At 33.6% G+C, this 27,180-nt stretch overlaps 1 protein-coding gene across 2 annotated transcripts; it reads left to right on the top strand.

The window, feature by feature from the left end:
- The first annotated feature begins 372 nt into the window (after positions 1-372).
- Positions 373-25,744, top strand: LOC142338661 (uncharacterized). Of its 2 annotated transcripts, none has more exons than XM_075388514.1 (5): positions 373-770; positions 11,319-11,589; positions 12,687-12,826; positions 23,653-23,794; positions 25,278-25,744. In XM_075388514.1, the coding sequence occupies exons 1-5, from the start codon at positions 692-694 to the stop codon at positions 25,645-25,647; spliced, it is 1,002 nt and encodes a 333-aa protein (XP_075244629.1). In that variant the 5' UTR covers positions 373-691; the 3' UTR covers positions 25,648-25,744. The 2 variants fall into 2 exon arrangements, with proteins under 2 accessions (XP_075244629.1, XP_075244628.1); XM_075388513.1 differs by having other exon boundaries at positions 12,684-12,826.
- Positions 25,745-27,180: the final 1,436 nt, after the last annotated feature.

Here is a 27,180-nt window from a genome sequence, read left to right as displayed (position 1 = left end):
AATTAGTTAGTAATACTCCAACGTAATTAATACCTTATAACCCCCTAATACCCCCCCCCACCTCGCGCCAATTACGCAATACGCACTCTAGTTTGATGTCACATAAATCAATCTTTAGCTTTCCACACTTTCAGATAATATGCACCAACTCCTCTGTTTTTTTTTGGGGGGGGGGCAGGGGGCTGAAACGGGAAAAAATAATTATAATGTTACAAATTTTGGCGGCTATCTGAGTTATCTTTAGAGTAAGTTACAAAACCAACCCATATCAAAATTGTGAGACAGTTAAACATTGAACAATCCGATTGTGAATGAAGATTGAAGAGAATTTGAAAACTCTTCTCAAATCAGTTCTTGTTCTCTTTCGGACTGTGTTTAATCTTAATCTGCGTTTGCGTTGCAGGAACATTCTCTGTTGACACACTTCTGAGCTAACTTCGATTTATTACTGCTCAAAATCTCATCATGCGCATTTCGCGCTTTCTCATTTATAACTAAATCGCATCGCTACTTACTATAAATTCACTAAAACTACAATAGTCTAACCCGAAACGTGACCCATATTAGCATATTGTACCATCTTAAGAGTTTCAGAAGTGTTTATCAGTTACTGAGTACCGAAATTTGAAGTTTGCGTTGGTTTTTCTTTTATCTACGTCTCTGTTTTGTGTTTACAATTTGGGTTGTTTTGATGTCGTTTTTGAAACGCAAGACGCAGAAAAGCAAGAAGGGTGAGATTGATCACGCGCTAGACCCGTTTTCCCTGAAAGGTAAGCACAGATCCAACGAGATTTTAAACCGTACACCAGCAATCTTGAAAAAGTAAAAATAACAAATTAAGTTGGCGATATTTTTTTTTGTTTTAGAAGTTTTCAATTTATGGTGGGGTAAATCTATTAATGAGGTACCAGTAGTTAAAGCACTCACGTGCACATTTCAAAATGCCGAAAGTCTGCAGTGCCAGAAGTCAAATTTCTAGCAGTTGCTGCTGAGCCAGAAGTTGAATTTCGTTGACTTCTGTCATTTTAAAACGTGCGCGTTTCGTGTTTTAAGCATGGTTAAGTGACTCTAAAAGTCACTTCGAAATTCTGATTTAATATCTCGAACAGCTTCGCGGTTCGAGTTAAGCGCCAGAAGTTCTCAGTAACCATTACATATATGTGCCTAGTCCAGAAGACGCGACATAGACCTGTGATATAATCGATTTTGATGGAAAACCTTGGATTTTTCATTTTGAAAAGTGTATGTTGTCATAGTTTTGGTTTAAACGGCCGAAACTGTGGGTAACATTTCTCATAATTTCACTTTCCATACGAAAAAGTCATGTTTTTTAAGAAAAAAACGTAGTCGAACGCTACACTAGCGCTTTATTCCTAGCATCTTCAAATATACTTCTTCTCAATCAAAGTTTAAAATAAGTGTTGCAAACACGTGAAGTTTTTCTTTAACTTATTGACAAAACTAGTTGAACAATTTTTAAGTTTTTGCTAAATGTCTTTTAAAATGTAGCAGTCATGACGGACAACGATAGAGAATAAGTTAATTAATTCATAGTCGTGGCGTTTATATGTGATGCTATGAAAACGAAACGAAACGAAGTTTTGTTTGGATTTTTTGCGTTCTGAAACGAAAAAAAAACCAAGGTTCTGTAAAAAAAAAACCGGAAAAAAAACAATTAAATCGAAAATACCAGCAAATTTTGGCAGTAGGCTTAAGATTTTTTTAGCCAAAACTCTCATAAAATAAACTTCCAGAAGACTATATCAGCTATGCGAACTAGTTAAAATTTTAAAAAGAAATTGATTTCCGAGGTTTTTTTTACTAATTCATAGGAACTTGCGGTTAGAGACTATATATGGTTAAAACATACAAAAATCGGTCGAATCTGATTCTTTAAAATTTAGCAAACCTGTTAACTATGTGGTACTTTTTTGGGTGTTATTTATAACCCGATTCAATAAATAGTTTTTTCAATGGAAAACTAAGTCACAAAGTATTGACAGTTTTCTTTTTGTCGCCTTTGTTTTTGTGTTCGAAAAGTTTACAAACATAAGCGCTTTATGCACATAAAAACAAAAGGATTTTTAACACCAAAAACTCAAAGAAACAAGGAGGCTCGGTAATGTGCGTACGCACATAATGTTCCTGCCCCGCTCATCAACATTCTGAACTTAATTGGCTACCAACTGATAAAGAGATCAAAGACATAGATATCGTTCAATAAACAACCAATGGAATAAAATAATGCCACGCTCGAGGGTAAAAAAGACCATTAAAAAATTAAAAACTGAATATTATTTACAACCACAGCTCGATGTCTACATTAAAAAATCATAACAAAATCAAACTCGCGTCAGATAAAATCTAAAGAAAACAGTTAAACCTATAATTCATTAGAAAAAATATGGGACCGGTTCTCAATGCAACTGGTTAACAGGTCGACAAAAAAGTTAAAAAACAGCAAAGAGGTGCAAGGTTAAAAATACGTTTTATTCAAAGTTTCTATTTTTGAAAAAAATTAACTTCACAATTATTTATGTCTTTAGATATCACCTGAAATCACTGAAATTTTCATTTCTATCTCCGTAGGAAGCAATTGAGACATACCAGAATCCAATCTTCAATTGTGCAAAAATTTGAAGCCAATGGGATTTACGAATACTGTTATAAACAAAAAAGAAAACAAAATTGCTCTAAAATGTACATATATATAAAAATCTCAAACATTTTATGAAGTCTCGTAGTAAAAGTAGTAAAAAAGCCGAGGAACGAAAATTTGAAGTTATTGAAATTATTTCCAAAAGTGATAACAGGTTTAGGATTTCAACAAAAAGCGATGGATTAGAATGCAACACCTCAGGAAGCCAATTGGGCCTAATAATAGTGAGACCACGCCACGACCCCACAAAATAACAAATATATAACAAACACACAAAGAAGCCAAAACTTCAAACAATTTTACGACATCATACTATTCAAGGCACTATGGTTATAAGTCGTTACCCGCAAGAACTGTAAATCAATTTTTCTCCTCATCCTAACATCAACGAGCCTTCCCTATAAAAAAGACAACGTAGACATGACAACAAAAAGAAACCCGAAAATTGAACCGTTTATAAATCTCGAAAACTTTTATTTGAGAATAAATGAGTTGAAGCAATCAGTCACGACGTATAATAAAGCACAATCAAATTGGATGAATCATCACTTAATTGAGACTTATAATCAGTGAGAATGAGTTACATGGCGACCAAACTGAGAGCAAAAAGAGACAGATGAAAAAACTGTTTTAAAAAGTTAGTTTCAAAATCATTAAAACAAACAAATATAAACAGAAATCTTTATCTAGGCGGAGTTATACGCCCTGAGAAAGCAATTTAGACCTATCCTTATCAGGTATTTGGCGGTCAAAAACAAAAGGAAAGACAAACATAGGAAAAACAACAAAAATTTTGCGAGATAACTTGGTCTCAGCCCAAAAAGCATAAACTATTCAACAAAAGCAATTAATTTATACAGATACGCATTTTTTCAACGTTGCTCAAACTTCCAACTAAGCTAATTCGACAAGAAAACGATATGGACTCATAAAAAAAAACAATTATGCACAAAAATGAAAATGAAAAAAAAAATATTTGAAAACGCGTAGTACTAAAACAAAGAAAACACACGTTGAATATAAAACCGATTTCCAACAATAATGTGTTACTAACACGGAATTGTTATTTGCCTATTTTTACTGAGGCTTTGCCGGAAGTTGAGAGAAATAAGATGAAATAGTGGCAAAGTTCAAAAATTCAACAATCTTTTCTCAAAACAAATATATTCATAAAATAAAAAGTCATAAGGGACATTTGAAAACAACTGAAAAAATTGTCTAGGTTCATCTATATCTATTAAAAAATTAACTGAATCATTGATTGGGGACACTAAGTTGTTGGGCTACAAAAAGTATAACAAATGAAGTCAAAACTCAAGAAGTCTATAAAATTTTTACGAAAACCATTCGTCAAAGCCATAGAAACCATGAACTAAACTTTTAAACCATATTATGATTTCGTTGGACATCTTTTTTTGCAATTAAAATCTGTCATTAGTTGAGCCCTGATTTGAGATTCTTGCCAGTATGTTACATAAAAACATTTACATAGCGGAATTTCCAACAATAATGTGTTACTAACACGGAATTGTTATTTGCCTATTTTTACTGAGGCCGTGCCGGAAGTTGAGAGAAATAAGATAAAATAGTGGCAAAGTTCAAAAATTCAACAATCTTTTCTCAAAACAAATATATTGATAAAATAAAAAGTCATAAGGGACATTTGAAAACAACTGAAAAAATTGTCTAGGTTCATCTATATCTATTAAAAAATTAACTGAATCATTGATTGGGGACACTAAGTTGTTGGGCTACAAAAAGTATAACAAATGAAGTCAAAACTCAAGAAGTCTATAAAATTTTTACGAAAACCATTCGTCAAAGCCATAGAAACCATGAACTAAACTTTTAAACCATATTATGATTTCGTTGGACATCTTTTTTTGCAATTAAAATCTGTCATTAGTTGAGCCCTGATTTGAGATTCTTGCCAGTATGTTACATAAAAACATTTACATAGCGGAATTTCTTTGAAAAAAAAGGTCGCGCCCCATTTAAATCTAAAAAAATTTTATTGTAAGATCCACAGTGAGATCAATATCAGCTCAGATTTTGCTGCGCGTCTAACAAAACATTCACTTGTTCAAATGATTGCGAAATAGAGCAATTTTTAAACAAATTTTCAGTTTGTCAAAAAATAAATAAAGCTTTTTTTTAATAATCGATTTTAAATTTGCAAAAAAAAACTTGAAAAATTATAATCCTGAAGACTCATAAAGCTAGTGGCATTACGACTAGGTCCTTTTTGAGCTTAAAAAGATTTCGACCGAAGTTTTAAGGTGTCAACTTCCAGCAAATTTGACAAGTGGGCTGAAAAAAGCAAATGTGGTCCTATTTATCTCAAAAAAAGTCTGATTTTTGAAAACTTTAGCATAAATTCTAGCCAACAAACTCGGACCAAACACCTCAGCAACCCTCTTTTATCTTTAGAGAGGAAATAAAAAGCAGTACAGTTAACAAATTTCACATGTTTATGAGCAAAATTGACAAAATTTGGTCAAAAATACTGAAAATATGAATAAAAACAGCAATTATCCACAAAACTGTAAACCTCGATAACTCCCTATAAATAACGACAAATGAAAAAAATTTTACTTTCTTATTCTGCGCTGGACCGGCTTTCTATTGATACCACTCACAACTCTCTGCGATGATTATATCGATCGGCCAAAATTGACTGAATAAAAAAAACCATTTGAGTATATAGTTCCTCCCTCCCCACTAAAGTGGGGGTCGTAACAAAAATCTAAAGCAGATTTGTCACTAAAAGAAAAATAATTAATGTCACTTTGTTATTGAAGACCTATCACAAATATAGGTAAGTGTTTGTTTGTTTCACTCAACTCATAGGCACTAATAAATAGACCTCTGCCTATCATAAAAAATTATTCAGGACAAAATTTGCACAATCGTCTGCAAAACACTTTCAAAATATAAAATAGTCTAAATTTATTCCATGCAGACTAACTGGAATAGAACACTTTGCCACTATTTGGCTCGAAAAATTCAAAATCTTTTTATTATTTCTTTCGCTTTCAAAAGGAAGTATAAGTAGCTGCCTTGTTCTTTGATTTCTTGTTTTATTAGTTGACAGAAAAAAATGCATCAATGATAGTTTGCATATAATACACTGTTTACACAACAGATTCACTAAAATCTGTTTGGAACCTTTATTTTAGATTCTGAAGAAAAAACTTATTTGGTCATTTCCGTATGCACAGAAAGCGTTCTTTGAAAATTTTTGGAACAAAATTATTGTCAATTTTCAAAAAACTATCAAAATGTTTGGTCCCACAGATTTCGTCCAAAACAAGTATTGGTTGCCTTTGCGTAAAAAAGAATAGAACATATAGATATCTAGCACGTGGTCTCTAAATTTCAAAATGAAACCAAAATCAACCGCATTTTGTGAGATCAATAAAATACAGTAAATCAGACCTCAAAATTGGGTGTTGTCAGTTTCATTTTTTGAAAAGTTGAAAAAATTAATTATCAAAGTCGATATAGTCTTCTCAAAATTTTTGATGGTATCTGTCTTTTTGTGTAAACATAGTCGTTCATATTAATTAAAAAATTTTCTGAACCCTATTTTATAAGTTTGCCGCATTTTGAACTAACTGCGCGTCTAACAAAACATTCACTTGTTCAAATGATTGCGAAATAGATCAATTTTTAAACAAATTTTCAGTTTGTCAAAAAATAAATAATGCTTTTTTTCAATAATCGATTTTAAATTTGCAAAAAAAACTTGAAAAATTATAATCCTGAAGACTCATAAAGCTAGTGGCATTGCGACTAGGTCCTTTTTGAGCTTAAAAAGATTTCGACTGCAGTTTTAAGGTGTCAACTTCCAGCAAATTTGACAAGGGGGCTAAAAAAAGCAAATGTGGTCCTATTTATCTCAAAAAAAGTCTGATTTTTGAAAACTTTAGCATAAATTCTAGCCAACAAACTCGGACCAAACACCTCAGCAACCCTCTTTTATCTTTAGAGAGGAAATAAAAAGCAGTACAGTTAACAAATTTCACATGTTTTTGAGCAAAATTGACAAAATTTGGTCAAAAATACTGAAAATATGAATAAAAACAGCAATTATCCACAAAACTGTAAACCTCGATAACTCCCTATAAATAACGACAAATGAAAAATTTTTTTACTTTCTCATTCTACGCTGGACCGGCTTTCTAATGATACCACTCACAACTCTCTGCGATGATTATATCGATCGGCCAAAATTGACTGAATAAAAAAAACCATTTGAGTATATAGTTCCTCCCTCCACACTAAAGTGGGGGTCGTAACAAAAATCTAAAGCAGATTTGTCACTAAAAGAAAAATAATTAATGTCACTTTGTTATTGAAGACCTATCACAAATATAGGTAAGTGTTTGTTTGTTTCACTCAACTCATAAGCACTAAAAAATAAAGACCTCTGCCTATCATAAAAAATTATTCAGGACAAAATTTGCACAATCGTCTGCAAAACACTTTCAAAATATAAAATAGTCTAAATTTATTCCATGCAGACTAACTGGAATAGAACACTTTGCCACTATTTGGCTTGAAAAATTCAAAATCTTTTATTATTTCTTTCGCTTTCAAAAGGAAGTATAAGTAGCTGCCTTGGTCTTTGATTTCTTGTTTTATGAGTTGACAGAAAAAAATGCATCAATGATAGTTTGCATATAATACACTGTTTACACAACAGATTCACTAAAATCTGTTTGGAACCTTTATTTTAGATTCTGAAGAAAAAACTTATTTGGTCATTTCCGTATGCACAGAAAGCGTTCTTTGAAAATTTTTGGAACAAAATTATTGTCAATATTCAAAAAACTATCAAAATGTTTGTTCCCACAGATTTCGTCCAAAACAAGTATTGGTTGCCTTTGCGTAAAAAAGAATAGAACATATAGATATCTAGCACGTGGTCTCTAAATTTCAAAATGAAACCAAAATCAACCGCATTTTATGAGATCAATAAAATACAGTAAATCAGACCTCAAAATTGGGTGTTGTCAGTTTCATTTTTTGAAAAGTTGAAAAAATTAATTATCAAAGTCGATATAGTCTTCTCAAACTTTTTTTTGATGGTATCTGTCTTTTTGTGTAAACATAGTCGTTCATATTAATTAAAAAATTTTCTGAACCCTATTTTATAAGTTTGCCGCATTTTAAACTAACTGCGCGTCTAACAAAACATTCACTTGTTCAAATGATTGCGAAATAGATCAATTTTTAAAGAAATTTTCAGTTTGTCAAAAAATAAATAATGCTTTTTTTCAATAATCGATTTTAAATTTGCAAAAAAAACTTGAAAAATTATAATCCTGAAGACTCATAAAGCTAGTGGCATTACGATTAGGTCCTTTTTGAGCTTAAAAAGATTTCGACTGCAGTTTTAAGGTGTCAACTTCCAGCAAATTTGACAAGGGGGCTAACAAAAGCAAATGTGGTCCTATTTATCTCAAAAAAAGTCTGATTTTTGAAAACTTTAGCATAAATTCTAGCCAACAAACTCGGACCAAACACCTCAGCAACCCTCTTTTATCTTTAGAGAGGAAATAAAAAGCAGTACAGTTAACAAATTTCACATGTTTTTGAGCAAAATTGACAAAATTTGGTCAAAAATACTGAAAATATGAATAAAAACAGCAATTATCCACAAAACTGTAAACCTCGATAACTCCCTATAAATAACGACAAATGAAAAATTTTTTTACTTTCTCATTCTACGCTGGACCGGCTTTCTAATGATACCACTCACAACTCTCTGCGATGATTATATCGATCGGCCAAAATTGACTGAACAAAAAAAAACCCATTTGAGTATATAGTTCCTCCCTCCCCACTAAAGTGGGGGTCGTAACAAAAATCTAAAGCAGATTTGTCACTAAAAGAAAAATAATTAATGTCACTTTGTTATTGAAGACCTATCACAAATATAAGTAAGTGTTTGATTGTTTCACTCAACTCATAAGCACTAAAAAATAAAGACCTCTGCCTATCATATAAAATTATTCAGGACAAAATTTGCACAATCGTCTGCAAAACACATTCAAAATATAAAATAGTCTAAATTTATTCCATGCAGACTAACTGGAATAGAACACTTTGCCACTATTTGGCTCGAAAAATTCAAAATCTTTTTATTATTTCTTTCGCTTTCAAAAGGAAGTATAAGTAGCTGCCTTGTTCTTTGATTTCTTGTTTTATGAGTTGACAGAAAAAAATGCATCAATGATAGTTTGCATATAATACACTGTTTACACAACAGATTCACTGAAATCTGTTTGGAACCTTTATTTTAGATTCTGAAGAAAAAACTTATTTGGTCATTTCCGTATGCGCAGAAAGCGTTCTTTGAAAATTTTTGGAACAAAATTATTGTCAATTTTCAAAAAACTATCAAAATGTTTGGTCCCACAGATTTCGTCCAAAACAAGTATTGGTTGCCTTTGCGTAAAAAAGAATAGAACATATAGATATCTAGCACGTGGTCTCTAAATTTCAAAATGAAACCAAAATCAACCGCATTTTGTGAGATCAATAAAATACAGTAAATCAGACCTCAAAATTGGGTGTTGTCAGTTTCATTTTTTGAAAAGTTGAAAAAAATTAATTATCATAGTCGATATAGTCTTCTCAAACTTTTTTTGATGGTATCTGTCTTTTTGTGTAAACATAGTCGTTCATATTAATTTAAAAATTTTCTGAACCCTATTTTATAAGTTTGCCGCATTTTAGAGCTGGAAAATTACCAGTATGTTCAATTTAACATACGCAAAAGCAACAAACGCGCTCACTTCGGAAACCTGGTATTTTTAAATATAAAAAACTAAATGAAGATTTGGTTCGCAAAAAATTGAAAATGGCTCAATTAGAATAGTCAAAATGCTTAAAAAACTTCTTTGTTGGCGCCACCTTTTGGAAACTTTTAGAATATGACCTTTCAGGATAAATTGATAACATTGTTTCTTCAGTTAAGTAGTCCCAGATTGAACATTTGTTGTGTTGCGATCATATAGCCGTTGGTTTTTTTCCGTTTTGCTAATTTATCATTTTTCGAAAATTGCAAATGTTTTAAAGGCTATTTAAAATGTTAATAAATTGTTAAGTATTTAGTTATCATCTTTCTGTACATAATCTTTTGGGGTCCGAAGTATCACAAAAAGACAGAAATATTTTTTTTTTCAATTTTTAAAACGAAAAAGAATAATTTTTGTTGATGTGACAACAGCTTGTTGTTAGCTGCTGTCGCAGTTTGTTGCGAATAAGCCTTTTTTCGATACGCTTGATGAATTCTGGCATCGTTAATACGAGCAATTAAAATGGAAAAATATATCGAGTTGTGCCGACAAAAGAGACGAAGATACGAAATCAGAGATCTTACCAAATTTTTGATAGCAATATTGAACAGTGTAATTAAAATTGTATCTTTTGTTAACTAAAATTGTAAAAACACAACTTAAATCAGTTTTCACAATCACTTTTTTCCCTGTTTGAGTGCAACACTCAAAGAATTGTCAACATAGTTTTGAATAAACGGTGTCTTTTTTTATTTATCATGTGCCTGGATTAAAAAAACAAACGTACCCTATCTATTCCTTTCTTAACAGCGTTTACGACCGTTAAGATTTGGATATTCCATTAATTGATAGCAACTTATTGCACTGAATGTTGCATTCAAAAGTTTTCTTTACAAATTCACATTTGTTTAAAATTTCAAGCGAATTGGTTTTTGATTGCCAGATTTAAAGAACTCAATCCAACATCAAATTTTGGTGCCATTGTTTGAAATGCTTCTTCTTTTCATCTGCCTGTAGTAACCCTGTGTATGCGGGTTCAATTATTTTGACCAATGTCAATTTTAGTTATTCTTGTGATTTGGAAATGTTCATCGAAATTTTTTAATGGGGTAGATATAGTTACACCATTGTTTGATGTGACATAAACGTTTTTGGCAATCTGGGTTTAATTGCCTTGAGAAGTTATCCTTAAAGTGGAACATCAACCAGTCGGGTCATTTGATGAATGCTTATATTTGTTGCATTTGCCATTGCAGTAATCTCGTAACCTAATGATACAGTAGTAATAGTATAACATTAAAATTAGTATAAAAAGTAACCGGAATCATCTATTTTTTCTTTTGTGCCCCCCATAATGTGGCCATTACAGAGTAATCATTCTGTAAAAATATGGTACGTGCGTCGAGAGGGGGGGGGGGGTTGCGGTGCATTTAACACGCGCAAACTAAGCTGGGTGAGGGGGGTGTACAAACGGAAAATATCCACGAAAAATTATTTGAAACGGAAAAGAATTACAAGGTAATGAAAATGAATTCACTTAATGAAATAATGCTGTTCGATTCAACTCTAATACATTTGCGAATTAAAAAACACTTATGCTCTGCTTTTGCTGTTCCAAGCTTTCTCATTTTTGAAATTTTGTTTCCTTTGTTCAATTAACGGTGCTGAAACAGGCAAATTGCTTCCTAGCATTTGTTCAGTACGACGCTTTCTACTCTAATTTGGTTTAATTATTCGAAGCTGGAATATTTGGTACTGAAAAAAAAATTAATATTAATTTTCATTATAGTTTTAATTCTCTTCTATATATAGAAATCTTTTCTTCTATTAAAAATTGATTTTTGTTCCAGTCTCTCAAGTGAAGCATCTGAACAAGAAGGTAGAGCTCAAGTCACACTTTGTGGGGTTTGTCAACCTGGTTGAGGGTGATTTCTGCGATCTACTCATCAACACAATCGAGGCAAACCTCCGAGAGCTCACCCCTGAATCGGGTAAAAGCCAGTCGGTCAAGGTCAACGACACGAAAGCGGACTGTGAACTTCTGCTGTGTGAAAACGACGATAGCGATTCTGAAGATGATGATTTGCTTGACGGTCATGCGTCAAGTTTAGATTCGGACAGGCTAGACTGAATCAGTTTCCAACAGTTTCATAGTTTCTGATGACTTTTTATATAGGACCCTCGGCGTCCATAAATTTGAAGATAGGTGGTTGGGTAACAATAGGTTTGAAACTATTAGCAAAAAGGACAGATCAAATGGTTCAATTCAGACCAATTACTGGTCCAAATTCACATTAGTTGTCCTCGATTAGACCCCCCCCCCCCAATCTCTGCTTCATCTACAAATAGTTAATCATAGTGAGAGCAATTAAACATAGTGGATCTAATTTCCCAAAAACATTTATGGGAGGGGGCAAAGTAAATTACGGCCGCTGTTTATACAGCTTAGGAAATAATCGGCCATTTTCTTAAAAGAAAGCCACTGGAAACGGCCATTTATTTCGTGTAAAAATGGCCAGAACTCTGGTGCAGGTCAAAAAGATCAGATAGGGTTTTGTAAATTGCCACCTAAAATATCTGTCACAAACATTCAATGAGTTATTGAACTAACCTAGTTTAAGCTTAATGTCAATTTTGCAACCATTTATACGAAAATTTTCAAATTTTGTAAAATAATGCATCAATTTTACAAATAATTGCAAACAGGTCTGAATCTTTTTGTCCCTAGTCATTAGAAGATGGCCTTGTAGGGTGATTTGACCACACACATCGTTTACAAGGTTTACTGTTAACATTTTTCAATTGAATTACTCAATCTCGGAGAATTGGTTAAGAAAATAACCCACATTGCTGAATTAAGCAGAGCTGGACCGGAACGAACTCGGCCGATCGTTTGCAAATTTTTGCAAACATAACATTATTTTGCAAAATTTTGCAAATTTGACCTTGCGAAGAGATAATTTGCAACAAATTTTTACAAATTGCCGAACAAAAATTTTTACAAATTGCTGAGCAAATTGCCGAGATAAATGGCAAATTTTTACAAATTGCCGAGCAAATTGACGAGATAAATTGCAAATTTTTACAAATTGCCGAGCAAATTGCAGAGATAAATTGCAAATCTTTACAAATTGCAGAACAAAAATTTGCAAATGTTCACAAATTTGGCATTAGTTTTGAAATAGGTAATTGTTATGGAAACTGTGCAATCCCAGTAGAACTGCTCGTGAACCGGGAACTAGTTCCTCGAAGAAATCAGCAGCTGTGTTCGACTTCAGCTTTGCCCAAGTGACAATGAACTGTTTAGTTGCTGGGAATCCAGCCGATCCAATCACCGCCAGCTTGGATCTCATCAAACGTTAGTCACATTTTTAAGTGTTGTAATCTCAACCCAGGCTGAGGTCCCAGAACGAAACAAATTGTGATGAAACTGATCCAGAACTAGTTTATCACTGAATAATAAATTCGGTTTTCAAAATTTAGGACATGTTATTGTTATTAATACAAACACATCACTTAATATTGAGAGGAAATCAGAAGGCTTATATATAGCCTAGTCGAAGGATGCCTTGGATCAGTTTTCGTCAGCAATTTGCAGTGACCTGTTACAAGCACTGAAGAAATAAATATAGTCGCAACGAAGCATAAATTATTTTCAACAGCCAACAAAAAATGAGACAGTATGACCAAAAACTATGTGTAACTTAATACAAAAGCGAAAGCCAGTCAGCATTACCTTGTTTGTAATTTCTAACGCTGGAAAAAAAAAAGAGAACAATCTATTCTGGATTTTTATATCTCTATTATGTGTTATGCATAACGAGGTTCAAGCTTTAGCATTGCATTTAAAAATTTCCTGACCCGGGCACTTATTGATATAGCGCTAGTTCCAGTTTTATTGTTAAAAGTTTTTTTAATTTAGTCTTTTTGCTCAATATAGATAAAATTTGAATTTCAGCAGGCGTGATTATTAAAATTATCGCTTCTAATTGACTTTCATGTCTTAAGATCTTTACTAGTAATTTCAATAATTCCTTCAAATGAAGTTCTTTCACTGTTAGAATATAACATTTTCTCTTAAGCTTTTAAATGAATCATGCTTTTTAAACCCAAATGCTTCAATTTTATTTCAAGTAGATCCAATGCAGTTTTACAAGCAGTGCCGTTTATAAAACGGCATAATCAAAAGTTGGCTGCTCATAACAATTGTAACATAAGAGTAATTGTTGGCAAGTCAGTATCTTCCTCAGTTGGTAAAAAGAGCTTATGAAACTATTCAATTTTTTCATTAAGTTTTCATAGTGTTCAAAGGATTTAAAATCTGTCAAGAACTCTACCAAGATATTTGACTTCTCTTTTTTGTTCAATAGTTTTGTTGTTTATCAAGGTTCTAAAATATAAAAGCAATCAAGCTTTTTTTGCTAGCTGAAAAGAACTTCAAATGTTTTTTGCAACTGAGGGACAATTTTCTGTTGTTCAACCACACAAAAATTTGATTAACTCCATTCTGGAAGGCAATTTGGTCAGTAGATTGGTTTTGAATAAGTACAGTATCGTCAGCAGAAATTCATCAATTTAATTGTCTTGAAGCTCTTGTTATTTTATTAACGTAAAGAATAAAAAGCCAGGGACACAGTACTGAGCCTTGTTGTACTCAGAAGTGAATTGGTTTTGGTTTAGAGGCGTTCCCCGTCAATCTAACTGTCTGATTCTTTGATAATAGGTATGATGTTAAAAACTCATGTATTGGCATTGTGAAAGCTAAGCCTTGAAGATTGTCAAGAAGTTGATTTTAATCCACCGTATCGAAAGCGTGTTTTAGGTTTTAGAATACCGCTTTTTTACTGCTGTCTTCTTGTACCAAGATTTTTTTGGTTTTACGAAGCCAGATTAATCACGGCATGTACAGTTGATATTTTTTTCCGAAAGCCGTATTGTTTTTGTGAGAGAATACTGTTTGTTTTTTTTTCAAAAAGCTGCAAAGTTGATCAGATAAAATTATCTCGAACAAATTGCTGACACTGACAGAAGCGAAATATGTCTGAAGTTACTGGGTCTTTCTGTTTCACCAACTTTAAGAATTGGAACCTTCGTGGCATGTTTCAGACACTCCGGAAAAATGCCTTTCTCAATACAGTCAACAAAAAGTGTAGTTAGAACAGGAGTTCGAGTATAGGTTTGTATTTTTGGAAATTGCTCTGCCTAAACTAACCTCTTCTTGAAAAATTTTATTTGGCATAGAATTTATGATTCTCCCCACTGTTGTTTCGTTAACGTAACTAAATACAATTGAAAAATTGGATCTATTGGTCTTTAAAATTAGATCTTCATGAGCGCAGCAAGAGAAAAATTGGGCTAAAACAGATGCAAAACAATCACTAAAGCTTTCAGCACAATTTTAATCGACATTTTTGTGGCTTCATTTTTTCCTTCTACATCTCGTACTGCTTGGAAGAAACTTTTTGTAATGAATGTATCGTTGAAATCAAATTTCTTTTGATTTCAAAAAGACAAATTTTCTTTGCAAATAAAATAGAGTGTTTCTGATTTGGTTGTAATTAGTTATTTTGATATAAGTTTTTCTCACAGAAACACGTGATAGGGAAAAGTTTGGAGTGCAGCCAAGTTTTTAATTTCATTTTCAATCCTTTCCTTTTATCACGTTTTTTGTGATAAACAATTTTCGTGGGAATTGAGTCGTTAATTACTTTGTTAACTAATCATTGAAATTGTAAAAAAAATTAGAATTATTATTGTTTCTGTTTCGCTTTTCAAAAAATTTATTCGACTCTTAACTTAATTTGAAATCCAATTTTGTTGCAATAAACGGGTCATTGAGATTTTTCTGTAGTTTGATTTGACAGGTTGATTCAACTTCTCTGCCAAGTTTATTTTCTCTTTTCAAGTCCTATAGAATTGTATAATGGACACTGATAGTTGCTTTCAGAACTGAATTTTCAACCACATGACTGCAATAGGCCATATCGACGCAACTCAAACTCATTGAAGTTTCCCTGGTGTAGCTGATTTTCCTGCAAAAGGACAAGTCAAACGCCTGAAGTTTGTTTTAGAGCTTTTCTTTGTTTTTGAGTTTGCTATGATCAACGCTGTGATCTCCACAGCGAAAACGGCAGTCTTTCTGTCTGAGTTCGATAATGTGTGAATAGTCACGTATGTTGTCAGAAGAGTTCTCAATTAAGTTATATCGTTTTAAGTAAATAGTTTTGACTAATACGTTAATGTCATTCAACTTAAAACGAACGGTTCATTTTTGACAGTGACTGTTGCTAAACTTGGAAATAAGTTGCCATCCTAAATTTTTTAACAAAAATTGAAGCAGCCCATCCCTTTGTTTTCTGTTACATGTTGTCATTTTTTTATAAATAGATTTGCAATTTTTTTATATGCTCTAATGATTTGCAAAAGATTAAAATTTTTGCTCATGATCTTGATAAAAATAAGTTTTGAAGATGAAAATCTGTTTTGGAAAATCAATATAAATCTCTAATTTTTGGTTTGGAATAAAATCAATACAGTTTTATACACTTACCCTGCAACTGCCTGAAAGCTTTAAAGAAATTGGGAACAAACATACCGTTATAACAAACACAATTGGAACTGAAAACTGACCTCTGAAAATACGAAAAGTTGATAAAAAGGGTGCAGAGAGAAAAAACAAAAAATAAAGGACATAATAGTTTCCACTTGCTCCAAAAAGCTGCAAATATCGCGTGTGTTTTGGAAAGAAGTTTTCTGTTAATTAAGTGCAACGCATAAAATTGTTTCTGTGCTGCAGATATCGCTTGGGGGAACAAGAATCTGTGAAGCAAAAAGCTGACGTTATTGAAATAATATGACGATTATTGTCAAAGTAAAGTTCGATTAAATATTAAAGAAACGTTTGATGAACAGAGCTGCGTTTATATAATAGGCATTTATCCGATATAACCTAAGAAACAAAACTGTACTTAACATAAGATGGAGGAATCAAATCAGGTGTCTTATTGATCTCAGTTTGCTTGAAGATGTAGGCGGTTAATAGCCAGACCCAGAGTCTTTGTTGCCAAGTTTACCTCAAAATTTGTTGATTGTTGCGCATTCAGAGATTTTTTGCAGCTGGCCGTGGGACTATCAGTTTTTTCATCTTCATCTTTAGCAAACTTACTTGTGTTACCACCAAAAAATTTTTTGACAGCTTGCGGAGACCATTGCTTCGCAAGCTGTCAAAAAGTCTTTTGGTGGTAACATAAGGAAGTTTGCTAAAGATGAAGATGACAAATCCAAAGATGATGATGACAAATGCGATAGTCCCGCAGCTAGCTGCAACAAATCTCTAAATGCGAAACATTGAACATTTTTTGAGGTAAACTGGGCAAAAAGACTCATAACGAACTTAATCATTTCCGTTATTTCAACTTTATATTGCTCTAACTTATAAAGAAGTGTTTCCACTCATCGTCACCTGAGATGTAGAGTTAACGCTCTTCCTGGCAGAAGCGGAGACACTGCGGTTTTTCGGTTTTTAGTAGATGTAACACAGCCTTTCTTTGTTGCTTCCGTTTTGATCTGAGCTCACTTGGGAGACCTTCATTAATGAGGATATTTTTGCTATTAACGTGATTGTTTTGTTGTTTAATTTTGCGGCAACAACTATACACCCAGTCTTTTTCTTCGAAATATATAAACCTTGCAATCACAAACGCAAAAAGGCCAGAGCAATCAGTTGCAGGAAGAATATGCATGCTTTGTTTTGGTCTTGATTGAGGTCGACACCCAAAAAGCCATAAAATTTTTTCAATCTGTTGCTTATTGCGTATCTGGCACCGGAGGGATCGAAAGGGGGATTGAACACGACTACACAATCTCTGCTTGTGTAGTGCTCTTGAGCGCGAAATCTCTCAATCGTTTCTTTTTGTTTGCCTTCTAGTTGCTCAATTTTTGATTTTTCAAAAACTTTTCTTTCATTCAAACCTGATATTTGGGCTCCCAGTTCATCACTTTGTCGTCGGAAACCAGCACTAACGGTACTTGAAGATCAAAAATTGGATGAGGGCTCAGAGTCGTTGTCGCTCATATTGTTCTTGTAATTTATTTTTCCCCAGCGTAAAGGTATAAAAAAGTTGTAGAAAAGATTTCATTAAGTCCTTTTCAGATGAAGAATGTATTAAGCTTTGATGAAGAGTCAGTTTAAGATAAAATAGGAGCTGGCGTGAAAAAGTATGGAAGAGTTGCTGTATACATTTGTCTTTATGCAATGGATAAATCAAGCTTGTTTATATCATAAAGTTCGAAAGCGTTTTTAGATAGGCTGCATTGTTTTGTTTTTCATGGATGACGTAAGTTCACAAGCAAGCAACACAAGCAAGCAAGATTTTATGCAACTGTTTTAAAGCGCTCTATTCTCATACGTTTATTTCGCGATTTTGGGTAATAATGTATATGGAAATGGAATCAGTGGACATTACAAATTTTTCAATCGCCTTCATGGTTGCCCAGCTATAGACAGCTGATGCAAAAGAACGTCTGATTTTTGCAAGATAAATTTGTTCAATTTTTATATCTGATATTAGTCTTACAGCATTCTTGTCAAACATTTTTATTTTGCAACAAAAAGCCCATTTACAATAGTGTTTCTACAGGAATCATCTGGGAAAAAATTGTCGATAGGATATTAATTTAAATAGAAATTGTTCTCCAAATAATGCGTTTTCGAAAAAATTGTCTCAAGTTTATTGATTGCATTTAAAATTTTTGATGCTTTTTGTGCGAGCAGATTCTCCTTAGCAGAAGATGCTAATTTTTCTAGATTAAAATTAGATTTCTTGCAAGATCTTGCTTTTCACAGGTTAACTCCTAGTCTTGGTCAGGTAAAATACAACAAATAAACAGCATGTTTTCAACACGACATTAGATATAAACTAAATCATTTGTATTCTCATCTCACTCTTTCGTATTTTGTAAACTAGAACTTAGAGAGAGAGATGATCAACGCTGTGATCTCCACAGCGAAAACGGCAGTCTTTCTGTCTGAGTTCGATAATGTGTGAATAGTCACGTATGTTGTCAGAAGAGTTCTCAATTAAGTTATATCGTTTTAAGTAAATAGTTTTGACTAATACGTTAATGTCATTCAACTTAAAACGAACGGTTCATTTTTGACAGTGACTGTTGCTAAACTTGGAAATAAGTTGCCATCCTAAATTTTTTAACAAAAATTGAAGCAGCCCATCCCTTTGTTTTCTGTTACATGTTGTCATTTTTTTATAAATAGATTTGCAATTTTTTTATATGCTCTAATGATTTGCAAAAGATTAAAATTTTTGCTCATGATCTTGATAAAAATAAGTTTTGAAGATGAAAATCTGTTTTGGAAAATCAATATAAATCTCTAATTTTTGGTTTGGAATAAAATCAATACAGTTTTATACACTTACCCTGCAACTGCCTGAAAGCTTTAAAGAAATTGGGAACAAACATACCGTTATAACAAACACAATTGGAACTGAAAACTGACCTCTGAAAATACGAAAAGTTGATAAAAAGGGTGCAGAGAGAAAAAACAAAAAATAAAGGACATAATAGTTTCCACTTGCTCCAAAAAGCTGCAAATATCGCGTGTGTTTTGGAAAGAAGTTTTCTGTTAATTAAGTGCAACGCATAAAATTGTTTCTGTGCTGCAGATATCGCTTGGGGGAACAAGAATCTGTGAAGCAAAAAGCTGACGTTATTGAAATAATATGACGATTATTGTCAAAGTAAAGTTCGATTAAATATTAAAGAAACGTTTGATGAACAGAGCTGCGTTTATATAATAGGCATTTATCCGATATAACCTAAGAAACAAAACTGTACTTAACATAAGATGGAGGAATCAAATCAGGTGTCTTATTGATCTCAGTTTGCTTGAAGATGTAGGCGGTTAATAGCCAGACCCAGAGTCTTTGTTGCCAAGTTTACCTCAAAATTTGTTGATTGTTGCGCATTCAGAGATTTTTTGCAGCTGGCCGTGGGACTATCAGTTTTTTCATCTTCATCTTTAGCAAACTTACTTGTGTTACCACCAAAAAATTTTTTGACAGCTTGCGGAGACCATTGCTTCGCAAGCTGTCAAAAAGTCTTTTGGTGGTAACATAAGGAAGTTTGCTAAAGATGAAGATGACAAATCCAAAGATGATGATGACAAATGCGATAGTCCCGCAGCTAGCTGCAACAAATCTCTAAATGCGAAACATTGAACATTTTTTGAGGTAAACTGGGCAAAAAGACTCATAACGAACTTAATCATTTCCGTTATTTCAACTTTATATTGCTCTAACTTATAAAGAAGTGTTTCCACTCATCGTCACCTGAGATGTAGAGTTAACGCTCTTCCTGGCAGAAGCGGAGACACTGCGGTTTTTCGGTTTTTAGTAGATGTAACACAGCCTTTCTTTGTTGCTTCCGTTTTGATCTGAGCTCACTTGGGAGACCTTCATTAATGAGGATATTTTTGCTATTAACGTGATTGTTTTGTTGTTTAATTTTGCGGCAACAACTATACACCCAGTCTTTTTCTTCGAAATATATAAACCTTGCAATCACAAACGCAAAAAGGCCAGAGCAATCAGTTGCAGGAAGAATATGCATGCTTTGTTTTGGTCTTGATTGAGGTCGACACCCAAAAAGCCATAAAATTTTTTCAATCTGTTGCTTATTGCGTATCTGGCACCGGAGGGATCGAAAGGGGGATTGAACACGACTACACAATCTCTGCTTGTGTAGTGCTCTTGAGCGCGAAATCTCTCAATCGTTTCTTTTTGTTTGCCTTCTAGTTGCTCAATTTTTGATTTTTCAAAAACTTTTCTTTCATTCAAACCTGATATTTGGGCTCCCAGTTCATCACTTTGTCGTCGGAAACCAGCACTAACGGTACTTGAAGATCAAAAATTGGATGAGGGCTCAGAGTCGTTGTCGCTCATATTGTTCTTGTAATTTATTTTTCCCCAGCGTAAAGGTATAAAAAAGTTGTAGAAAAGATTTCATTAAGTCCTTTTCAGATGAAGAATGTATTAAGCTTTGATGAAGAGTCAGTTTAAGATAAAATAGGAGCTGGCGTGAAAAAGTATGGAAGAGTTGCTGTATACATTTGTCTTTATGCAATGGATAAATCAAGCTTGTTTATATCATAAAGTTCGAAAGCGTTTTTAGATAGGCTGCATTGTTTTGTTTTTCATGGATGACGTAAGTTCACAAGCAAGCAACACAAGCAAGCAAGATTTTATGCAACTGTTTTAAAGCGCTCTATTCTCATACGTTTATTTCGCGATTTTGGGTAATAATGTATATGGAAATGGAATCAGTGGACATTACAAATTTTTCAATCGCCTTCATGGTTGCCCAGCTATAGACAGCTGATGCAAAAGAACGTCTGATTTTTGCAAGATAAATTTGTTCAATTTTTATATCTGATATTAGTCTTACAGCATTCTTGTCAAACATTTTTATTTTGCAACAAAAAGCCCATTTACAATAGTGTTTCTACAGGAATCATCTGGGAAAAAATTGTCGATAGGATATTAATTTAAATAGAAATTGTTCTCCAAATAATGCGTTTTCGAAAAAATTGTCTCAAGTTTATTGATTGCATTTAAAATTTTTGATGCTTTTTGTGCGAGCAGATTCTCCTTAGCAGAAGATGCTAATTTTTCTAGATTAAAATTAGATTTCTTGCAAGATCTTGCTTTTCACAGGTTAACTCCTAGTCTTGGTCAGGTAAAATACAACAAATAAACAGCATGTTTTCAACACGACATTAGAGATAAACTAAATCATTTGTATTCTCATCTCACTCTTTCGTATTTTGTAAACTAGAACTTAGAGAGAGAGAGAGAGAGAGAGAGAGAGAGAGAGAGAGAGAGAGAGAGAGAGAGAGACAGAGAGAGAGACAGAGAGAGAGAGAGCGAGAGAGAGAGAGAGAGAGAGAGAGAGAGAGAGAGAGAGAGAAGAGAGAGAGAGAGAGAGAGAGAGAGCGAGAGAGAGCGAGAGAGAGCGAGAGAGAGCGAGAGAGCGAGAGAGAGCGAGAGAGAGAGAGAGAGAGAGAGAGAGAGAGAGAGAGGGAGAGAGAGAGAGGGAGAGAGAGAATACTTGAAATTTATAGTGATTGATTACAGATAATCTTAGCGTAGTTCTGACACAAGATGGGAGCTTTTGTTATATCTGAAATTGAATTAGCTTGTCTAGAGTGTAGAGGTAGATGTATAGAGGGTGAAACGGTTATCTTGCTAAAAGAACGTTCGAAACATTCTGTTAAAAATTTTGAAAGTACTGTATATTTTGATTTTTTTGAAATTTCATTATGAAAAACGGTAGATTATAGTTAACACTTTTGATTTGGAGACGTTTTACAGAAGCACTTCTTGATGAAAGAATTCTCTCCGCAAGAGTAATATATAGCTCTATTGTGATAACAATCAGAATTTATAAAAATAGCGGTTATCACTTTCGTCTACTTTCATTCGGAAACAAGATAAGAAAAACCATATCGTTCTTAAACCAGATAGTTTAATTTAGAGACAAACAAGATTTTCTTTCCAATGAAATCAGAATACTAGCAAAAAGGTATTCCACTGACACTGTCCAACTGATCACAAAAATTTCAATTAATATATCTGAAATAAAAAAATTTTAGATATAATTACAACTTTTTAGTACTCAAAATTTTCCATCTTCTTGGTTTTTTGCTTTTCTCCAAATAAATGAAGCACAGAAACTTAAAATAGTTCCCCTGAGAGACTGTGCTTATGATGAGATCATTTTTGAATGCTCTTCAACAAAATTTGTATTTTATTTGTATACAAGTAATTATTCGAAACAAGTGTGTCTTTTCTATTCAAAAATTTTGCTTGTTTGTTTTCTTGAATAGAACATTTTGATTTATCTTCTAGAGTAACTTTTTCACGCGTTTTTGATTTTTTACTGATTTGAATTGCGCGCATTTGGAAATTATGTCTCTTGCTAATATAAATCCGATTTTGTATGAGCGATGACAGCACATACCCCGCTTGACAGTCGTCCGAGAGCGTCTCGTCCGACGTAAGTCAGTTGATGTATGAAGTTTCAAACTGAATAATTGTTCATGAACAGTTATGAGTTTTATGAGTTGATATGAAGTTAGATTTTGGCTGTCCCTATTGTTATGAAAACTACAAGGTGCAGTCTCAGAACAAATTGCTTAAAGAAATTTTGAAAGTCACCAGGACGGAAGCAGACGGAAGCAAGTATATGTCCAGACCAAAGATGAATGCGCAAGGAGGCGTCGTACATTTAAATTTACATAGTCTGGAAACATCAAAAGGCGTACGAATTTCTGAACATGTACGCACGAAGGTCTGGTGAAATAGGGCACAGGCATAATGTCCTAAAAAAACTTTCAGATAATAAGCCTTTTCCCTAGACAAGCTACAATAAACTTTGTAGTCGTTTCAGACTCAACTAACACCAGGCAACTTTGATTTCGTTTCAACAACTCGTCAACCTGATGAAAGTTTACTATATTTCAAAGAAAATAAGCGAAAACTTCCGAAAAGTCTATATGCAAAAATAACTTTTAATCTATTCTGAAAAGTTTTTGTTATTTCAGACTCCACATACATGGCAATACTCCATGCCAAGTTTAATTTAATTAGAAAAGCGCTTCAACCCGATGAACTGTGACATTTGAAACAGAATACAAGCGAAATTAAGTTTTTCTTAGGCTTGGACTGTAAAAAATCTTAGGCTTGAACACCAAAATCCCGTGAAGTCATGAACGCACGAGAATCCTTTAAACGCATGAAATTTTGGTAAACGCACTGAAGTTTGGGATTGAACGCGCGAAAGTCTGGACATAACATTTTTCCGGGGACGGTCTGGACATACTTGATTCCGTCTGGAACGTTAACCTGCGCAATTAATTTTGAGAACTTCAGAATGAGACATTGGAATTCGATGTGTCGAGACTTTTTGACATGAGACCCATAGGTACTTCAAATGCGAACAATGAACACCCCACTAGCATCGGTAAGGACCATTTTTTCCTTTTTTTCCTTCATGCACTTGAATAAGAGTTCATGTGGTACCGCAACCCGGAGATTGATGATTCGAGCCTGGACTATCGTAGTTATGACATTTTCAGAAAAAAAAACTAGTCGAAAAATTTATTTTCAGGGTTGCTGAGTAAGAATCACTGGTTCTGTGAGTTAGACATGGACGGCACTTACCTCTTCAAAGCCTTGCTGCCAACCAAACAAACCGACTTCGCTTACAGAATACAACACTGGCTATCCGGATTGATTGTTGTCACCAACCAGTAATGGCCCTCATTGAAAATTTTAATCGCTGTTTACATGAAGTCAAGTGTCGCCAACATTTGCCTTTATAAGAAAATAGACCACAACATCAGCGAAAAGTTATAAGATGATGCAATTCCCACCTATGAGTTTTGATTTCCAATATGGGCTTGTCAGTTGTTTTTAATTGCTCTTGAACGAAGTTCATAGCAATTATTGTAAAGGTGTTGGCCTTTTTTATGCAAATTTTGCGCTTGACCATTTTGCACTTTTCTTCTAGAACAATCTTTGACTTTTCAAGTGACTTTTTCACGCTTTCGTTCTTCATTTTGAGTGATCTCTAATGCTCTCACTCTAAGTAAAGCTTGTTGCTAATATAAAGTCGGTTACAGCATAGCAAAAACAAGTGCAAAATATCACAACGAGCCGAGTGGGTAGTGCATATGGTTATGAAGAGGGAGGTCAGTGGTTCGAATCCCGGTGGGGTAAAATGTTTTTCCACCCGCCTGTCGTTCGAGAGCAATTCTTCCGATATTAGTTGGTTTATGTTTTACTTAGAGAGGAATTAAATAACCAAAATATGGTTCCAAGGAGTGTCACAATTACTGACCGCTGAAATTGTAAAAAATGTGGTGAAGTTACTGATTTTTTTCACAAATTTCGGTGAAAATGCGTTGAAAAAATGTAGTTCTCAAATTGTTACAAAATTCTCGCAAAAATTCACGATTCTCAACGCACGAATTTGCTATTTACTATTTTTTTAAACAAATAAATGTTGGCACAATTTCCGTTTTCCAAATAGGAATTATTGAATTTTCATGATTCTATTGGACATCTAAATAGTAACTCACGTTCAAAAAAGTCAAAAAGGATTTCAAAAAGAATTCAAAAATAGGATTCACGACGATGTTGAAGGCAAAAATCCATCATAACGAGATATTTAAGGCTAAATAGAATTTCAATTAACTGCAAGACTGTTTTCTGAGATAGGAGAAAAACCCTTCACTAGAATAAAAACCCTACATTGAAAAACTTCAGCAATTTTCACAATAGGAAAAGTAGGAATTAGAGGTCACCTTTTTTTTTCCTAGAGCGGAATGTCACTCATCTGTTATCAATACTTTAGTATGAAAACCAAGTAAAATGAGCTTTTCATAAGCTTAAAAATCCGCAAATGTACTTAGTGCCAAGGAATTCGGTAATCCTAGAATTGTAGGAATCGTTTCATCGAACGTTCCAGTTGTTTGATATTAATGACTCAGTATGGTTCAGTCACGCCTATCATTTTCTTCAATTGATTGAAATGAAGATATTGTAGACAAAATCAGATCTCATATCTGATTTTTCTGTTACCAACCAAAGCAATAAGATGTGATTCCTCACATTGGCACTAAAATGTCGCGCTATGATAGTGCTTTCGGGCTAAGGAGCTACTAGTTTCCCGACCCAACTAAATATTTTACAATTTGAAAGCTCAATAGGGGCCATTACTTTTCAAAACAGCCAGTACAATGATCCAACCGAGCATTTCAACTGCATAGAACTGGCCAAGAAACTGAACGACTTGAGACAAGTGCTTCGACAATCGTACGTTGCAAACAACGTCTTCCAAAAGTCATCAACCGATTTTCGCAAAACCCTCCTCGTATTTATGAACCCGGCCGGGATATGCCCAGAGATGTGTCCAGCGAACCGGAATTTGGAAAATGCGATCAAGCCTTGTTTGACGTGTCTGGAGTTGAAGACCAACTTTGACTGTAAGTTCGCCTCAGACCTCACAGCCGCGTTTACCATACTAATGGACCAGGATGTTTACAAAATATATCCGGATGTAGTGAGACTAGTCAACATGCAACTGTCAGGACTTTATTGATTTGTTTGTCGTTTGAAGTTTTGTATTAGCCTTTTACAATTGTAGTTTTCCGTGTGTAGATGAAGTGAAAGTAAAATAGTTGTATTATTGAGGAAGATTTTTATGTACTCGTGTTGAAGAATTGTTGGAAACAACAAAGCATTTTTCAAGTGAAATGAGCCCGAAATAATATGATAGTTAGAATAAGATGGAAAAATGATATCGGCGGAATGAGAGTGGGAAAATGCGAGCAATGTTTGAAATTACGAAGTTTGAAATTTCGAAAGAAAACCCTCTTGATAGTAGTAGATTAAAACAGTTCTCTTATGCAATGTTTCACTGCTATGAAATAATCTAATGTTTCAAAAACCTGAACCCTCGAAAATGTGAACCGAGTAAATTACTGTGGATAAAAACTGGAATTGTTACAAAACAACCGGATGCATAGATTTGTCTGATTTTTTGTTTGTTCCCGAAAAATACAAAAAGAATGCAAATTTCCATTTTGTAAAACTACGTTTATAACAACTCAGATTTTTTTAACAAAAAGAACACAAAAATGAGTATCAGAAAGTTTGCAATACTTCAGAGATCCTTCCCAAAGTCTCATTCCTGAGAGCAGCATGAAAAAATTTTGCAGCAGAAATCTAATTTTTAACGTTTTCTGCCGTGAACGTTTCAAGCGCCCATAGATCTCTTAATCCGTAAAAAAAATTACAATTCTCAAAGCATAAAACAAAGTGATAGTTTTCTGCTTAAAATAGATATAAGTGGAAGAACTATAAAACCCAGAAGAAAAATAAAAGCCAGATGGAAGGCACAGACTACAAAAGAAGGCCCAAAATAAGCAGTATTTACTTGAAAAGAAATCAGGATGAAATAATTTTGGGTGCAATGAGGTTATAATTAAGAAGCAACAAACCTCATGCTAATGAGACATTACATTTCGCGAGTTGAATATCTGCCAAAGTCCAGGTCCACCATCCATCTAGTAATTATATTTTGCTTCAACTTTTTTATGTAAAGAATTTAAGAAAAAAAATTCAAAGTGGCAATTAATATGGTTGCACAACCATCTGAATTTTAAAATGTTTTCTTTAGATGATCGAAATTGAAACTCATGCATAAATTGAAGACATGATTTTCCGTTTTTTTACAAGGACTAGCATAGTTGAATAGCCTTTTATTGGGAATCAGCAACATATTTGTCACAATATAGCAATTAGAAAAAGCAAAGTATGTAATACCTTTATTCAAAATTTATACGGAGTAATTTCAACGAAATGAATCAGATTCAGAATACTCTTTTCAGTTTTGCTTCTGTGAAAACTCATTTGACTAGACTTCAAGTTGAGAAGACATATAGGAAAAAGTAGAAAAAGCGAGAACACGCTTTTAGTGTTTTTAATATGCTAAAGCTACTGTTGTATAACGCAGTTATACGATATCATACTCTGAAGACTAAATCGCGACAAAGATGTTGCAGAATCCCAATTAAAGGATGTTTAACGTGCTAGATTACGTTAGAAAAAAAAGGAAAATCATGTCTTCAAT

The sequence above is a fragment of the Convolutriloba macropyga genome, chromosome 4 (assembly GCF_964194025.1).
Source record: "Convolutriloba macropyga chromosome 4, txConMacr16.3, whole genome shotgun sequence".
NCBI classification, from domain to species: Eukaryota; Metazoa; Xenacoelomorpha; order Acoela; family Convolutidae; genus Convolutriloba; species Convolutriloba macropyga.
Note: the sequence above shows the minus strand (reverse complement) of the source record. Positions and strands in the feature narration are given on the sequence as shown.